Source organism: Oncorhynchus mykiss, chromosome 21, assembly GCF_057628025.1.
Source record: "Oncorhynchus mykiss isolate SJ-2025 chromosome 21, ASM5762802v1, whole genome shotgun sequence".
In the NCBI taxonomy this organism is placed as follows: domain Eukaryota; kingdom Metazoa; phylum Chordata; class Actinopteri; order Salmoniformes; family Salmonidae; genus Oncorhynchus; species Oncorhynchus mykiss.
Genome location: NC_143042.1, coordinates 48165840 through 48179006, shown reverse-complemented (window position 1 = coordinate 48179006; position 13167 = coordinate 48165840). Strand labels below are relative to the sequence as shown.

The window sequence follows — 13167 nt, the reverse complement described above, 5'->3', positions numbered from 1 at the left end:
GGGGAGGGGTGGGCCCTTTGTAGACAGGATCTAGGACGTGAGAGGTGAGCTGGTAGGGGGAGGTGCGGTACAAGGTGAAGAAGGGACTTACTTGTTTGAAAGTGCCCATATGTAGTGACTCGGCCTTCTCCGGTCCAGTATCTGATGTACCGCCCACAGAACTGAGGAACAAAACAATAACAAGGTCAAACATCTAATCCCCTTTGAAGTCTCCCAAGTCCCTCTTTCTGTTGGTCCCTCTTTCTGTCTGTTCCTCTTTCTGTCGGACTCTCTCTATCTCTCTCCATCACAGAGAGAGATAGATTTTAACAACGCAAATCAATATCTTAATTAACTGTTTGTTTCTACAACCATACAACATGTATGTACCAGCAAACCCTCCAAAACAATATAAGACCTCTTAACCAATTTCTCTTTCGCTCAGTACTTCCCTGTTATACTGTCCCACTGACTTACTGTGTCGAATCCATCTCTTTCTGCAGCTTCTCCTTCTGGACGTGTCTCAGGAGGCCTGTTACTGATTCGTCTGTCTCCACCCGCCCTGAAGTCTCGTGATGTGACGAAATGCTGGAGGAGAGGTCCTCCTCTGACACCACGAGGGGCCCCTGCCTGGACCCTGGCCCACTGGGGGTGCTGTCTGTACGCCTGCCTGGCCGCGGACTGTCTATGTCCTCTTGGAGGGCAGAGAAACCTGGACAGGCATAAATATGAACATCGTTATTAACCTGTGATCTTTCTGACATAGTTTAAAAAAAATGGTGTTTCACAAAATGACATGAGGTTTACTGTCTCATGACAGTCAACATAGAACATTCCCATTCCGCTTGTTAATACACTGTACTGTACCTTCACTGTGATCCAGTGCAATGGTCCTCTCAATCTCTGCATAGGTGTGTGATGTGTCCTCCTGGGTGGACTTGACCATCTTGGTTTCGATGAGGTGGACAATGTCCATTCTGTTGATTTTGGTTAGTCTTTTGATCAGTGATGTTTCTGTGGGAAAACAATATGACAAAATGGTCATAGTAAAGCCATTGGGAAATACAACCCAGCCAAGCTGCAATGCTTCTTGACACAATGCCCACTTAACCTGGAAACCAGTTGCACCAATGTGTTGAAGGAAACACCGTACACCTGGCAACCGTGTCAGCGTGCATTGCGCCTGGCCCGCCACGAGTTGCTGATGTGCGATGGGGCAGGAACATGCCTGCCGGCCAAGCCCTCCCCTGACCCGGACGACGCTGGGCCAATTGTGTGCCGCACTATGGGTCTCCCAGTCGCGGCCGGCTGTGACAGAGCCTGGACTCGAACCAGGATCTCTCGTGGCACAGCTAGCACTGTGATGCCTTAGACCACTGCACCACTTGGGAGGCCCCTATGACGAATATTCTAAATGTCACTGAATATTCTGAATACAATAAAGAGCGGATAGATCAAGGTACCTGTGATATTTTTACCCTCCCTGTCAGTCCAGAGCTTCAGCAGGGCGTGGCTTTGGTCCTGTAGTGAATTGGGGTTCTCAAGCCTTATTAGATTGACTTTCTCCTCACTGAACTCCAGTTCTCGAGCCAGCTCTGGAAAACACACCCGAAAATAGACAGATATTATGATGTGATTTAAAAAAGGATTGATGGAAATCCAATACTGGAAACATCTGGCAGATCAGATAACATATATATTTTTTGAGAATAGCAACCAGACATTTATAGGACAATTTTCAGTGTTAAATACGCAATGTTAATTTGAACATTCTTCAAAATCACTGGGAAGTGATTATCGTTTCTGACACCAAGTACCGATATGCCTGGTCTTTCACTCACCCGTCCAACTGAAGCCCAGGTGGTCGGCTATTATTTCCAACCGTTCCTCCTTCCTCTCGGCTTCATCCTGGGAATCTACTGTAAATGCCACCACAACAGCAGGAGAGCCGTGAGAGGATTGGCCGCACAAGGATGGACAGGCAAAGTCACATTCACGTTAGAAAGAAAACACTATCTTCAACTGAGCACATGAGGAAAACGTCTTCACTGGCTTTATTGTGCTCGGTGGTGCAATAAGGTTAACTATTTGAAGGTATGTGTGGATAATTAACAGTAACTGAAATGGACATGTGTATAGCTTGGTGTATAGCTTCTTATTACACTATGATGTTGGTTCATAGATTAGCAATACCATAAAAGTGATCCCCGTGCAATTTTCAGGACTGTAAACTAATTTAAAAAAAACAAATGGCATTGAAATAAATTGCAGAAGTTCACCAGCAACAACATTGTAACAGCTCAGGAAAAATGATTGTGGTTTCTTCTCTCATTTTATATAATTCAGCTTTACTCCTACAGCCTAATTTGGTTAATAAAATATATTTGATACTAAATCTGACTATGACAAATTATGTCAGTGACATCAAAATAAAACTGATCCTTCAATCCTTCAATTATTTAAATGATTGAATTGATTCCCTGCCTAAGTCAATCTGGAGATAAAAAAAAAGAGAAAAAAGAAAAGAGACACAGCCACAAACACAAGACACAGCTCAAACACCACAGAAGCAACCACAAAGAGTCTTTAGTTACACGTCACCTTAGCTACAAGACACAGAGAAGCGGCACCGTTTACGGCTAGCACGCTAGCAACGCACAATAGAGAGAGAGAGAGAACGAGCCCCTTAAGGAGGGGGGGTACCTTGACTTCTGATTGTATCGTCGGGAATCCGTTGCATCTGCGTGTCAACAGGGTCATCCCACAGCGGTCTAATGGGATAGACATCTCCGGAAGCAGGGAACTGTATTTCGGGAAAAGTCTCACTCTCTATGACAGAAGGGTCTATGCCGCTGCTCTCATCATTCGAGACAGCAGCCTCCTGCTCTTTGTTTTTCTCGTCCTGAGGAAATCTCTCAACTAGCTTTGTAACTTTGTCGCTAATCTTATTGACAAACTCTATAGACTTCTTGCGCGGCTCGCTTTTATCTTTGGCGGGGGTGGAAGTGTGAGATGTCTGACCAAGCTTGCCTCTAACTGGCAGCTTAGATTGGAAACCAAAGCCCGACTTTGGCTTGGTGGAGTAGTCATCGCTCATGGGACGACCCAGGTCCTTTTTAGATGATGACTTGTCTGCCTCACAGAAGCTCTTGGCTTTGGAAGACGACGTCTTGGTTTTGGGTACAGCAGAGGGACCTGTATCTGTCTCAGACTTTCTCCTCAAGTCCTTTTTTACTGGGACCTTGAGCTTTGCGTCCTGGGATGACTCAGTACGTTTAACTGATGGCTCAGGCTTGACAGGGCTAGCCTTGCCCTTGACAGGTATTCTCGATTTGGACTCTAAAGCGGGAGTCTCTTTTTTAGGACTAGCTGAAGAGGGGGATGCAGGGGATGTAAAGGAGGAAGCAGTTCTAATCTGACTTTGGGGGCCAGCCTTGGCTGGGGTTTTAGTTGGGATCTTTGGAACTTTTTCAGTAGAAGTTGGGGTTTTGGTCTTTTCTGTGGTTTGGGGGAGTTCTATGACTGAATGCTGCTCCTCTGGAGAGGAGTCAGAGGACTCTTGGTCCTGTTCTGGGTACACTGATCGAGTGACAGTGGTTACTGCTGTCTCAACATCTGTTATCATTGGATCGAGGGAACTAGTTTCTACCTCTAGGGGGGTCTCCTCTACAATTATGTCTGGTTTCACCTCTACAGTTTCAGGAGACACTGGTGATACTGGGTCTTTGTCTTTCTTAGTGGTCTTAGCTGAGGCAGAAAGACCCATTCTAGGGATTCTAGACTTAGAAGCATCTGATTTTGAGGGGGAGGCTGCTGCAGCTTCACTACCTTTCTGATCGTCCTCTGTCGAGGCACGGTGTGTGGGATCTGAAGCATCTTTCGCCTGTTCCTCGTCTTCCTCCACTTTTATTTGCAGAGTCAGGTTGAGTCCGATTTCACTTTCTGTTTGGACTCCTCTATCTCCTGGCTCATCTTTGACCTCTTCAGCTAGCGCCTCCTCTAGAGGCTGCTCGCCTATCTGGAAGAAGGCAAAGCCCTCGTCCTCATAGCTCCGTTTGGTCATGTCAATAGCTCCGCTCCGAGTCATCTCAAAGAGCTTCCCCTCTTGGAAGAGGAATGGATTGGGCTCGCTGGTTGGCGTGCTTTCCTCCGTGGGGCTCCTTCCTGGGGTGGTGTCCGGGGTTGCCCCCTGGGACTGCCGGTCTACAATCAGACCCAAGATCTTCTGTTCTTCCTCTTTGACGCGGGCCGCAAAAGCATCATCGTCTTCGCGCATGGCACTCCAAGGGTCTGCCTCTGCTCTGGCGGTTACGCCCTTTGACTCGGTTCTGGGAGGTTCCTCTTCCTCATCGTCTTCCTCTGTGTCATCATAGATGCAGATCTCGGGTTTGAATGTTTCCCTCAATTGTCCAATGACAGCAGTGGAGGACGTTTCTACCTCAGGAGCTCCTGAGTGCCTCCTGTGATCTCCTTTCACTTCGTCAGTTATATTACTCTCTATTTGACAGGGAGCTTTTACAGCAGCTGTCTGCAGACTGCCTGCATCTGCTTCTTTCCCTCCCCCATCATCCTCCTGGCTTTCCCTTGATTTCCTCAAACTTTCCTCCTTCTGCTCATCGGTTATGTTTGCAGCCCCCTCAGAGCTAGAAGACACGGTAACCGTTTTAGCTAAACTGTCTTCCGTGTCATCCATGTCTTTGCGTGACTGAACTGATTGTGGGACATGCTGCTCTGAGACAGATTGAGGTCCCTCCACTGCTACCATTGTAGCTGTGCTCTTGGCTTCTGTGTGGTGGATTCCTTCATGCACACCTGCTGGAAAAGGAGAGGGAGGTTGTACTTTAATAAGGGATTCAAAAGAAAGAGCTAACTCTGAGGTCTCCTTGGCCCTATTGAGCCCACTCTCATTTGCGGACTCTAGTTCAACTGTTTTGAAGCTATCATCCCCTGCTTCATCACCTGCCAAGGCAATGATATATTTTCTAGAGTTATTTTTGGCTCTGGTGTACTGGTCCAATTCCTCAAATGTTTTTTTTGGGGCTGACATTTTAAACATCTCATCCTCTGGGATGAATTTCCTCTGTGCTTCTGCCTCATCATCCTCTTCCTTTGAGTATTCGGGGATGAAAGCTGGTATGGACACCACAGATAGGTACATGTGGTCATGGGTTTTGGAGTTTACCTCATAACTTACCTCTTCAGAACTAGGGGTTTCGGGGGAGAGGGGACCCTTACCAGAACTTTCCATCTGGGACGAAGTCTGCTCGATACTGTCATCATCGTTGGCACTAGCCTCCTGGTCCCTGCGTAGCCTACTACGCAACACGTCTGGGGGGAAGTCTGAGGCTTTGGTGGGTTCTGGGTGTCTAGAGGACCCACTGGGCTGATCTAGAATGGGAGGGAACGTTTTCTGCTCTACAGGGCTGCTTTCTAAGGAGTCACAACAGGGGGATTCCTTTGTTGGGCTGGGCTCGATGGAGTCTGGGGTCCTATGGGAGGAGTCGTCTTCCATGAGGGGACTATCCTCGTCTAGAGAGTCTCTGTGGCTTATGGTCAAAGATTCGTCGGCTAAGGGACTGAGGGTATCTGGGTCTTTTAAAGGCAATTCTAAGCTTCCTTGATGCTGGGTAGAGGAACTAGAAGCAAGGGTCATAGCTACAGCTGATGCTAGCTTGTCAACAGGGCTCTCCTCACCCCTAAGGAAGCTCTCTAAAGTCTCTGAAACTCTCTTTGTAAGCTTTCTCGTTTTAGATGGCTTAGACTCGCCCGTCTGAAAATATATAGACTCACTCGTGGTGCGGTCGTCTGCAGCCTCACTGGGAGAGACAGGAAGGGTCATTTCCGTTGATGGCTGGTCATCAGTGGTCCCCACACCGGAGTCTCCAGACTTGTCCTTGGTTTTATTGTCACCTTTGACAGCTATAGTAGCAGCTGTTGAGTTTTTAGTGGACTGGTCAGTATTTTTTGGAGAGAGGGAGAGACTGTCAGGGCTTGTTCCAGGGGTGGCTAAGCCCTCGTGTTTGAGGCTATCCTCTGAGCTAAGGTGAGGAGGACTACCATCACCCAGGCTGGCACTGGGAGAGTCTGCCACGCTCTCATGTTTCAAACTATCAGAGCTATCATAGAGGGAAATATTCAGAAACTCTACGGTTTCAGTTAGGTCTGACTGGGCAGCAGGACTACCCTCTACAGAGGTCTGCTTAAACTGTTGGTACTCTGGATTGTCCTCAAGCTCTGCCTTAATTTCAGCACCAAAGTCTTTGGAGTGCTTTCTGTGTGGGCTAATTTGCTCATCTTTGGCTCTGTGGTGCTCGCCAGGAATGGCGTCCAGTGATACTTCCCGTTCGTAACGGATTGTGGTGGCTTTGATAGTGGATTTGGACTGTTTGGGCTGTAATTCTGATTCTGTTGTTTCATGCACTGTAGAGGTGTGGGTTTTGAGCTCGAAAAGTCCAGACTTTCTCTTTGAGGGGTCCTGCCCCTTTTGGAAGGATCGCATGAGCTCCCTTACTGACATAGTCTCCTGCAGCTTCTCAGACTCAGTTTTGGGGGACTTAGGGTGGCCCTGTTTAGCGGTGTCCTGTTTTGCAGGGCTCTGTTTCAATTTAAGGGTGGTTTCTTCGGTCCCTTGAGGGATTTTGCTCTCCACTGCAACCTTTGAGGGTTTGGTGCTAGTTGGCTTTTGACCCTTCTGCTCTGCCTCCACTTTCTGCTGAAGGGCTTTGACTTTGTCTTTTATGGACCCAATGGGGGTCTCCTCAACTACTGGGGACACAGGTGACACTGGTTTACGGTCTGTGGGTGCACTTAGGAGAGCATCCCCATAGGTAGATTCCTCCGCCTGTTCCTGGTCTTTTCCTTTCCTCCTGACTGGCTTTTTGAGTTCAACAGCAGGAGTTTTGATTGTAGCTGTTGTTGTTATTGTCGTTGTGGTTCTTTTCACGCCTTTGCGCAGGACGACCTCTGTGAATTTCTCTTGGACCACATCCTCCTGAGCTGCTGCATTGGAGCCCTCAGGTACATCCAGGAGATATTCTTTGAGTTCACCAGTCAGGTGTGTGTTCATGCCAGACACGTCTTTGATGGCTTTAGGTCTGGGAATCCCTCTGTTTACTCGGACTTCATGTAGAATAGGTTCCTGGGGTTCTAAGGAAGACATCTTTTTGGCCTCCTCTATCTCACAGTCTGAGAGGAAGATCCACTCTTCATTCATTCCGGCTGCTATTGCTGCCCCCTCTGCTACCTCACCCTCCAATGTTCCACTCCTGAGTATCTTGCCCACTTTCTCCAAATCCTCTTTGACCTTCTCCATGATTTCAAACGGCTCGCCCTGAACCTCCTCAGCCCCTTTCTCCAGACCGCTCCCTTCCAGAGAACTGGATTTGTCAGTGGTATCCGTGGTTAGGATAGCAGTCATTTTGATCAGGTCTTGTTTCAGCTCAGACACATCGGAGAGAAGGTCCGGATCTCTTTTCTGGACTGTCGTCGACGTAATGTCTTCGTCATCTTCCATTTTGGCAAGAGGACAATTAAGGTGCAAAAAAAATTGAAATTGAAATGAAAAAGAGACAGACATTGGAGAATGTGGTCAGGACAGGAACAGGAATAGTTCAAACTTTCAGGATTCAAAGGGTAAAGCAGGGTCACAGTGACATCTACAGAATGTATCAAAGGAAGGGGCTTTTGATCCACTGGGGTTCTTTGGCGGCAAATACTGCAGCAAAGCAAAAAGCCAGCTAAATCATAAAGATGGGAAGGAAATGAGCAGGAAATAACTTGCTTATACACATATTCTGCACATTCACGCTCACAACACGAAAGCGCAAACATATCTAAAATAAGTACTCGATCAAACAAACGATGAGCAACAACAGACACCCACAAATCAACAAAAGATAAGGAAACAGGGAAACAAACAAAGGGATAACAACATATAGGTAGACAGACATCTCAAGATTGTCTACAGAGAGAAAGAGAAAAACATGTTTTAAAAAACAATTTTAAAAATGCTATTTTGTCCTCAGAGAAGAAAGCCAGTGATAGCTGGAATGTTGCTAAGACTGTCTGCGAGTGGTCTGAGTGAGGAAGGGCAAACGGAAAACTAGCTGCCTTGGCAGAGGTTTTTATGTTTTATTTATTTATTGGTCTGTTAACTCATTTACCGCCTGGTGATGTCACTAGGCAGGCCAAAACTCCATCCCACAAAAACAGGTGGAACTTTCAGGCGGTCTTTTCAAACAGCTCTTACACTAAAATGGCATGATCATCATTTCCACAATTCCACAATATTATTCCAACTTCACAGTGTGGAAATATATATGTAAAACACAAGGAAATCACGATTTTTAACTGCACTGGGCCTTTAAGGAAATGTATGTTCTAAAACAGGATCGTTTTAAGGGAAGGGCATGTGGTCCTTTTAGAGGACTATATCCATTCCTTATACTAACTTAAACTAACTTAAACTAACTTGCACTAACGTATACAAACTTTCTCAAACATAACTGAAGAGAAAATTGAAAATCATAATGAGAGTAGCAACAGTGTATTAAAACAAATTCAAATAGAGATTGAAAAGTAATTCAAAGATCAAAGTTAAAGCAAACCAAAGAGTCAATATAACTCTCACACTTGACACACACCCAGACACAGGAACACACACATACACACTCATGTAAAGCCAAGTTATTTCCATGCAAAGCAAAGGGGAAAGTTGACATGCAGCCTCTGGTGAAGAGTGAGTGGAGCAAATTGAAAGTGATTCATTTAATCAATGAAATAAAACTAGCAAACACTTGCAAATCTACATTTTACATTTGTCAAAGAGTGGTTAATTTAGGTATTCACATTCAATAGTGTGGTGAGTTGTAGTCTACTGTTTTCTCAGACTATGACTACAAAAGGTGAATCTAATGCATCTATTCCATATTATGAATGACATGTGTATGCAAATTGCCACATGCGTCATGCACACACTGTTCAACGTAATGAAGTTGAATTGAACAAATAACATTGTGTACATTACATTGTCTATCCGTTTATGTAAGATCTGTATGTGCTGTACATGTATGTTTTGAAGGTAAGTGCACACAGAAATGTATTCTATTAAATGTATATTGCATAAATGTGTAGATATCCAGCTATGCTGAGGCACATGACCATGATTAGTGATCAATTAGTCAATCAATTAATCAATTAGAGGCAAAGGGAAAATATGATCCATATATAGGTAGGGAATGAAGGATGGGATCTGGAGGGCTGGGAAAGCTAGACGACAGTTTGCTTTGCCATTAGTGTACTAGAATTACTATGGGGGTACTATTCTGTTGTCACATAAACATCACCAAGTTATGAATTACAGTTTGTTTGAGCTCTCTCTCTCCATGTGTCCCAAATTCAAAATGGCAGAGAGGAGGGAGTCAGCATGAAGACACTGGTGCAGCGGTGTGTGACATGAGAAATGGATGAAGTTCATGCCCGATGAAGTTGTTGGCATAACCTTGGCTGAGGTGCGGTGGAGTGAAAGGTTGTGTTGTTTTGTTTTTGTGACAAAGACAAAACATGTAGAACTTAAAGGACTTTGAAAAAGTATTGCATTGTGCTACAGCGTTTGCAAACAAGGGTCATATGAAGCTCAACGTTTATGCATTATCTCTGGTTACCATTCTGTACTGTTCTCTACAAAGGTCAGCTAGCATAACATCATTAGCCATGTCTAAATCTATGGCATGGTTCTAATGCACTTATCAAAGAAATGTTCTAGTCATAATGTTTTAGTAATGCAGCCATATTATAACAGTTCAAAGTTAAACGGCATGTCTATAAAAGTTTTAGTATAGCTGAGAAAAAAAAACATGTTAAAGGAGTTATCAAAGAATGGTATAATACTTACATTTCTCGAGCGTCCTGCTGATCTGTATAGAGGAATACAGAAATTGCACTATGAATATAATTTAAATCATTGTGTAAGAAAAATCTAGGCAAGATTTTGTACACATTTGCTACACGAAGGAAATAAGTAGTATACTTGGACATTGAACTGCTACTAATATCTAAAGATGGATGCTCTAATACAAAACAAGCACAATAATTGATCAGTAATAACATGGAACACGGAGAGCCATATACTAAATATATATATATATATAAATACATGGCCCTTTCTAATACCTAATTTAAGAGCTAAATGTCAGACAAAGAAGTGGACGTCTAGTGACAAGCTTCTAGCCTGAAAAGAGCATGTAAAGAACATTACAAAATGAACACTAGTCAGCGGGGGAGAAATGGGGAGAGAGGCACAATGTTACCTCTTCCTCAGCCTCTTGGTCTGAATCAGATTCCTTTGGGGTGCAAGAAGCAGAAAGAAAGAAAGAAAGATAGGTAGATAGATAGATAGTTAGATAGTTAGACAGATAGACAGAGAAAAAAGAGAGTGGGCAAAGCTATAGTGACGTCTTTGAAGGTAGGTGGCCAATCAGTGTTGTTTTTTTGGCAGGGTGGTTCAGAGTAAACATAACATATCAGTATTAAAGGAGAATGGATTCATGCTACACTATAGGACAACTACCAGTACTTACATATAGTACTGCTGGTTGCTTGTAGTTAGTTAATAAGTCACAGTTACCACTAAAACCGCTGAAACAGTCATTTTGATTGCTCATGCCCCCCTTCGTCCTTGACTTTCCTAAATAAGTCTATATAACACACTGTTGTTGTTAGAATCTTATTATCACAAACAAAACTGGAGTTAGAACCAGTTTAAGGATGGCATGTCATTAAATTGAATGGTTTGCCCCCCTTCTTCCAACAGTTGAAAGTGCAGTGCCCACATGATAATCCCCCGACAATTGCCTCAACATAACGTGACGTGTGTACAACACCCGTTGAATATGACCTGTGTCAGTAAACGTCTGCAAAAAAGCATAATGAAATTGTTGCCAGCAGGGTTGGTTAGGCTGTTTTCATGTTATCCAGAGGTAAACAAGTCATTGGCCAGAGCATCAAGTGTACACTCTGAAACGAGATGGGCGGGGCAAAAACTTAAGAGGGTGGTGACGATGCTGAATGGGTGTAGACAAAGAAGAGCTCCTCACTAGATACCAAAACATTCAAAGGCCATTTTCTCAAAAGTGAGTTTACAAGTTGATCAACTTTCAAAGCAGAAGTACTTTCCCATTGTTCCTCAAATGCAGTGTATGATATACGATTTTGTAGCTCTGAGTCTCTACTTTTATCCAATGTAAAAAACACTATTTCAAATTTTGGTACATAAAACCGAATCCAGGTGGTGAGACACATTTATCCATTCTAATTATAGGCTTAAAATGGTATGTACCTTATATCAGTTCCCCAAATCAAAGCAGTCTTATCAGTCTACCCTGGCCTACTTGGAGTAGGCGGCACAGTGAGAGCGTGCGTAATTGTACATGCTGAACGGCTTTCAATCTCTTGGAAAATAACCACACGAGGCAGCAGGCACGAGTGTCTGAGAATGTGTTGATGAGGCTTGTGGAACATTATGTTGGCAGGGGGAGCAATGTCACCATGGACAATTTATTCACTTCACTTCACTTGTCATTGGCGAACAAGTTGCTTGCAAAGAAAGCAAGTCTGGCCGGCACCATGAACAAAGTGAGTCCGGAGCCCCGTCCCTTTGCTCAAAATAAGGCACCTGCACAGCAGTTGTATTCCACAATGGTGCAGAAGAATGACAAAACAACAACACTGTCATGACTTCCGCCGAAGTCGGCTCCTCTCCTTGTTCGGGCGGCGTTCGGTGGTCGACGTCACCGGCTTTCTAGCCATCGCCGATCCATTTTTCATGTATCCATTTGTTTTGTCTTGTTCCCTGCACACCTGGTAAAGTGTGCGCCTGTTCACAAATCTCTGCTCTCCTGCACCTGACTTTGCTACCAGTACGCACACACCTGACAAGGACACAATCAGGAGAAAACAGGATACTATTACGCACTACAACCAAACAAAGGTACGTCAAAGTGTGTCAAGCAAGTGAAAGTTACAACAACTGTGTCAACTGTTAGGACAAGGGACAACAGCTAAATGAAATCCAATGTATGCCACTGTGTGAAGATGCACACAATCAGAAGCTTACAATAATAGACTATTTTTGACTGCTGTCATATCGACATACAGTATATTCATTATAATGCTATTACTGCTTTGGGCCGAGTTTCACTGTTTATCAAGGCTACTTGGCTCTTATAATGATGTTTAGGCTACTGAAGTTTTCATCATTTGACTGTGCTTCTTGGTGGTTGGGTATTTTAGTTTATTTTGTCGATATAAACAAAAACACTCCATGAATAAAATTTAACATGTTTGTGTTTTTGTGTTTCTACATACAGAAACATAAACTAATGACGATGAAATTTGTGTTATTTAAAATCAAATACAAGTCGTATTCTAATGTTAACCAAGGCTTTCGTAAAAACAACCAAATGATTATTTTTGCTATAGGTATATATTAAATATATTAATTACACTGTTAGAATGTTAGCTTGAAGGGGGTCCCTCCAGGCCCAGCGGTACTAGTGTTAAAAGGTGTAGTAATGATTTTAATCATACAGACAGACAGAATAACAGATTTGGTCACAGGTTATGACCCCAATATAACACCAATTTAAAGGAAGATAACATGCTATGAGAACTGTCATTGCCTGTCACGTATGGATATGTTGCATGTTAGTATGCAAACAACACACCTGTAGAATGTACCTGTGGGAGATGCTAGTTAGGTACTGGAATACTCAGTAATTCTTGAAGTCAATCAATCTTTTTAACTTAAAGGAAAAATAGGAGAAATGTGGTGGACCGGGACTCTGTTAAATTACACATTTCTCGAGGTAGGAATATCTCAAAAATATGATCAATGGCTCAATCGAGAGAAGATATGACATTGACCAGTGGTGAAATCTGACATGTTTGATAGACGTTTTCACGATCTAAAAGTCATAATCCTATTATCTTCCATCCTATTAACAGTGAGAGCGACTTCATCGCAGTGCTACGTCATACTGGTCGAAATTATGCCTGCTTGAACGGCAATAGCTACAGATACACATGAAAACATGAAATGGCCCCGAGAATCGATAGAACATCGCTCAAAGACAGATGCACAAAAACATTATAACATTTAAAAATGGGTGAATCTGTCCTTCAACATTAATT

General features: G+C 43.8%; 1 protein-coding gene across 5 annotated transcripts in view; it reads right to left on the bottom strand.

Moving 5' to 3' along the window:
- LOC110500727 (ankyrin 2b, neuronal) overlaps nt 1-13167 on the bottom strand; it is a 301703-nt gene that overhangs the window by 23840 nt on the left and 264696 nt on the right. For all 5 annotated transcript variants that reach the window (XM_090214820.1, XM_090214817.1, XM_036958190.2 and 2 more), the window contains 8 exons: nt 10287-10319; nt 9872-9893; nt 2683-7485; nt 1821-1898; nt 1443-1574; nt 847-993; nt 457-691; nt 92-161 (listed from right to left, as the gene is read on the bottom strand). In XM_090214820.1, coding sequence (XP_090070946.1) covers nt 92-161; nt 457-691; nt 847-993; nt 1443-1574; nt 1821-1898; nt 2683-7485; nt 9872-9893; nt 10287-10319 — 5520 coding nt within the window. The remainder of the gene's footprint in view (nt 1-91; nt 162-456; nt 692-846; nt 994-1442; nt 1575-1820; nt 1899-2682; nt 7486-9871; nt 9894-10286; nt 10320-13167) is intronic.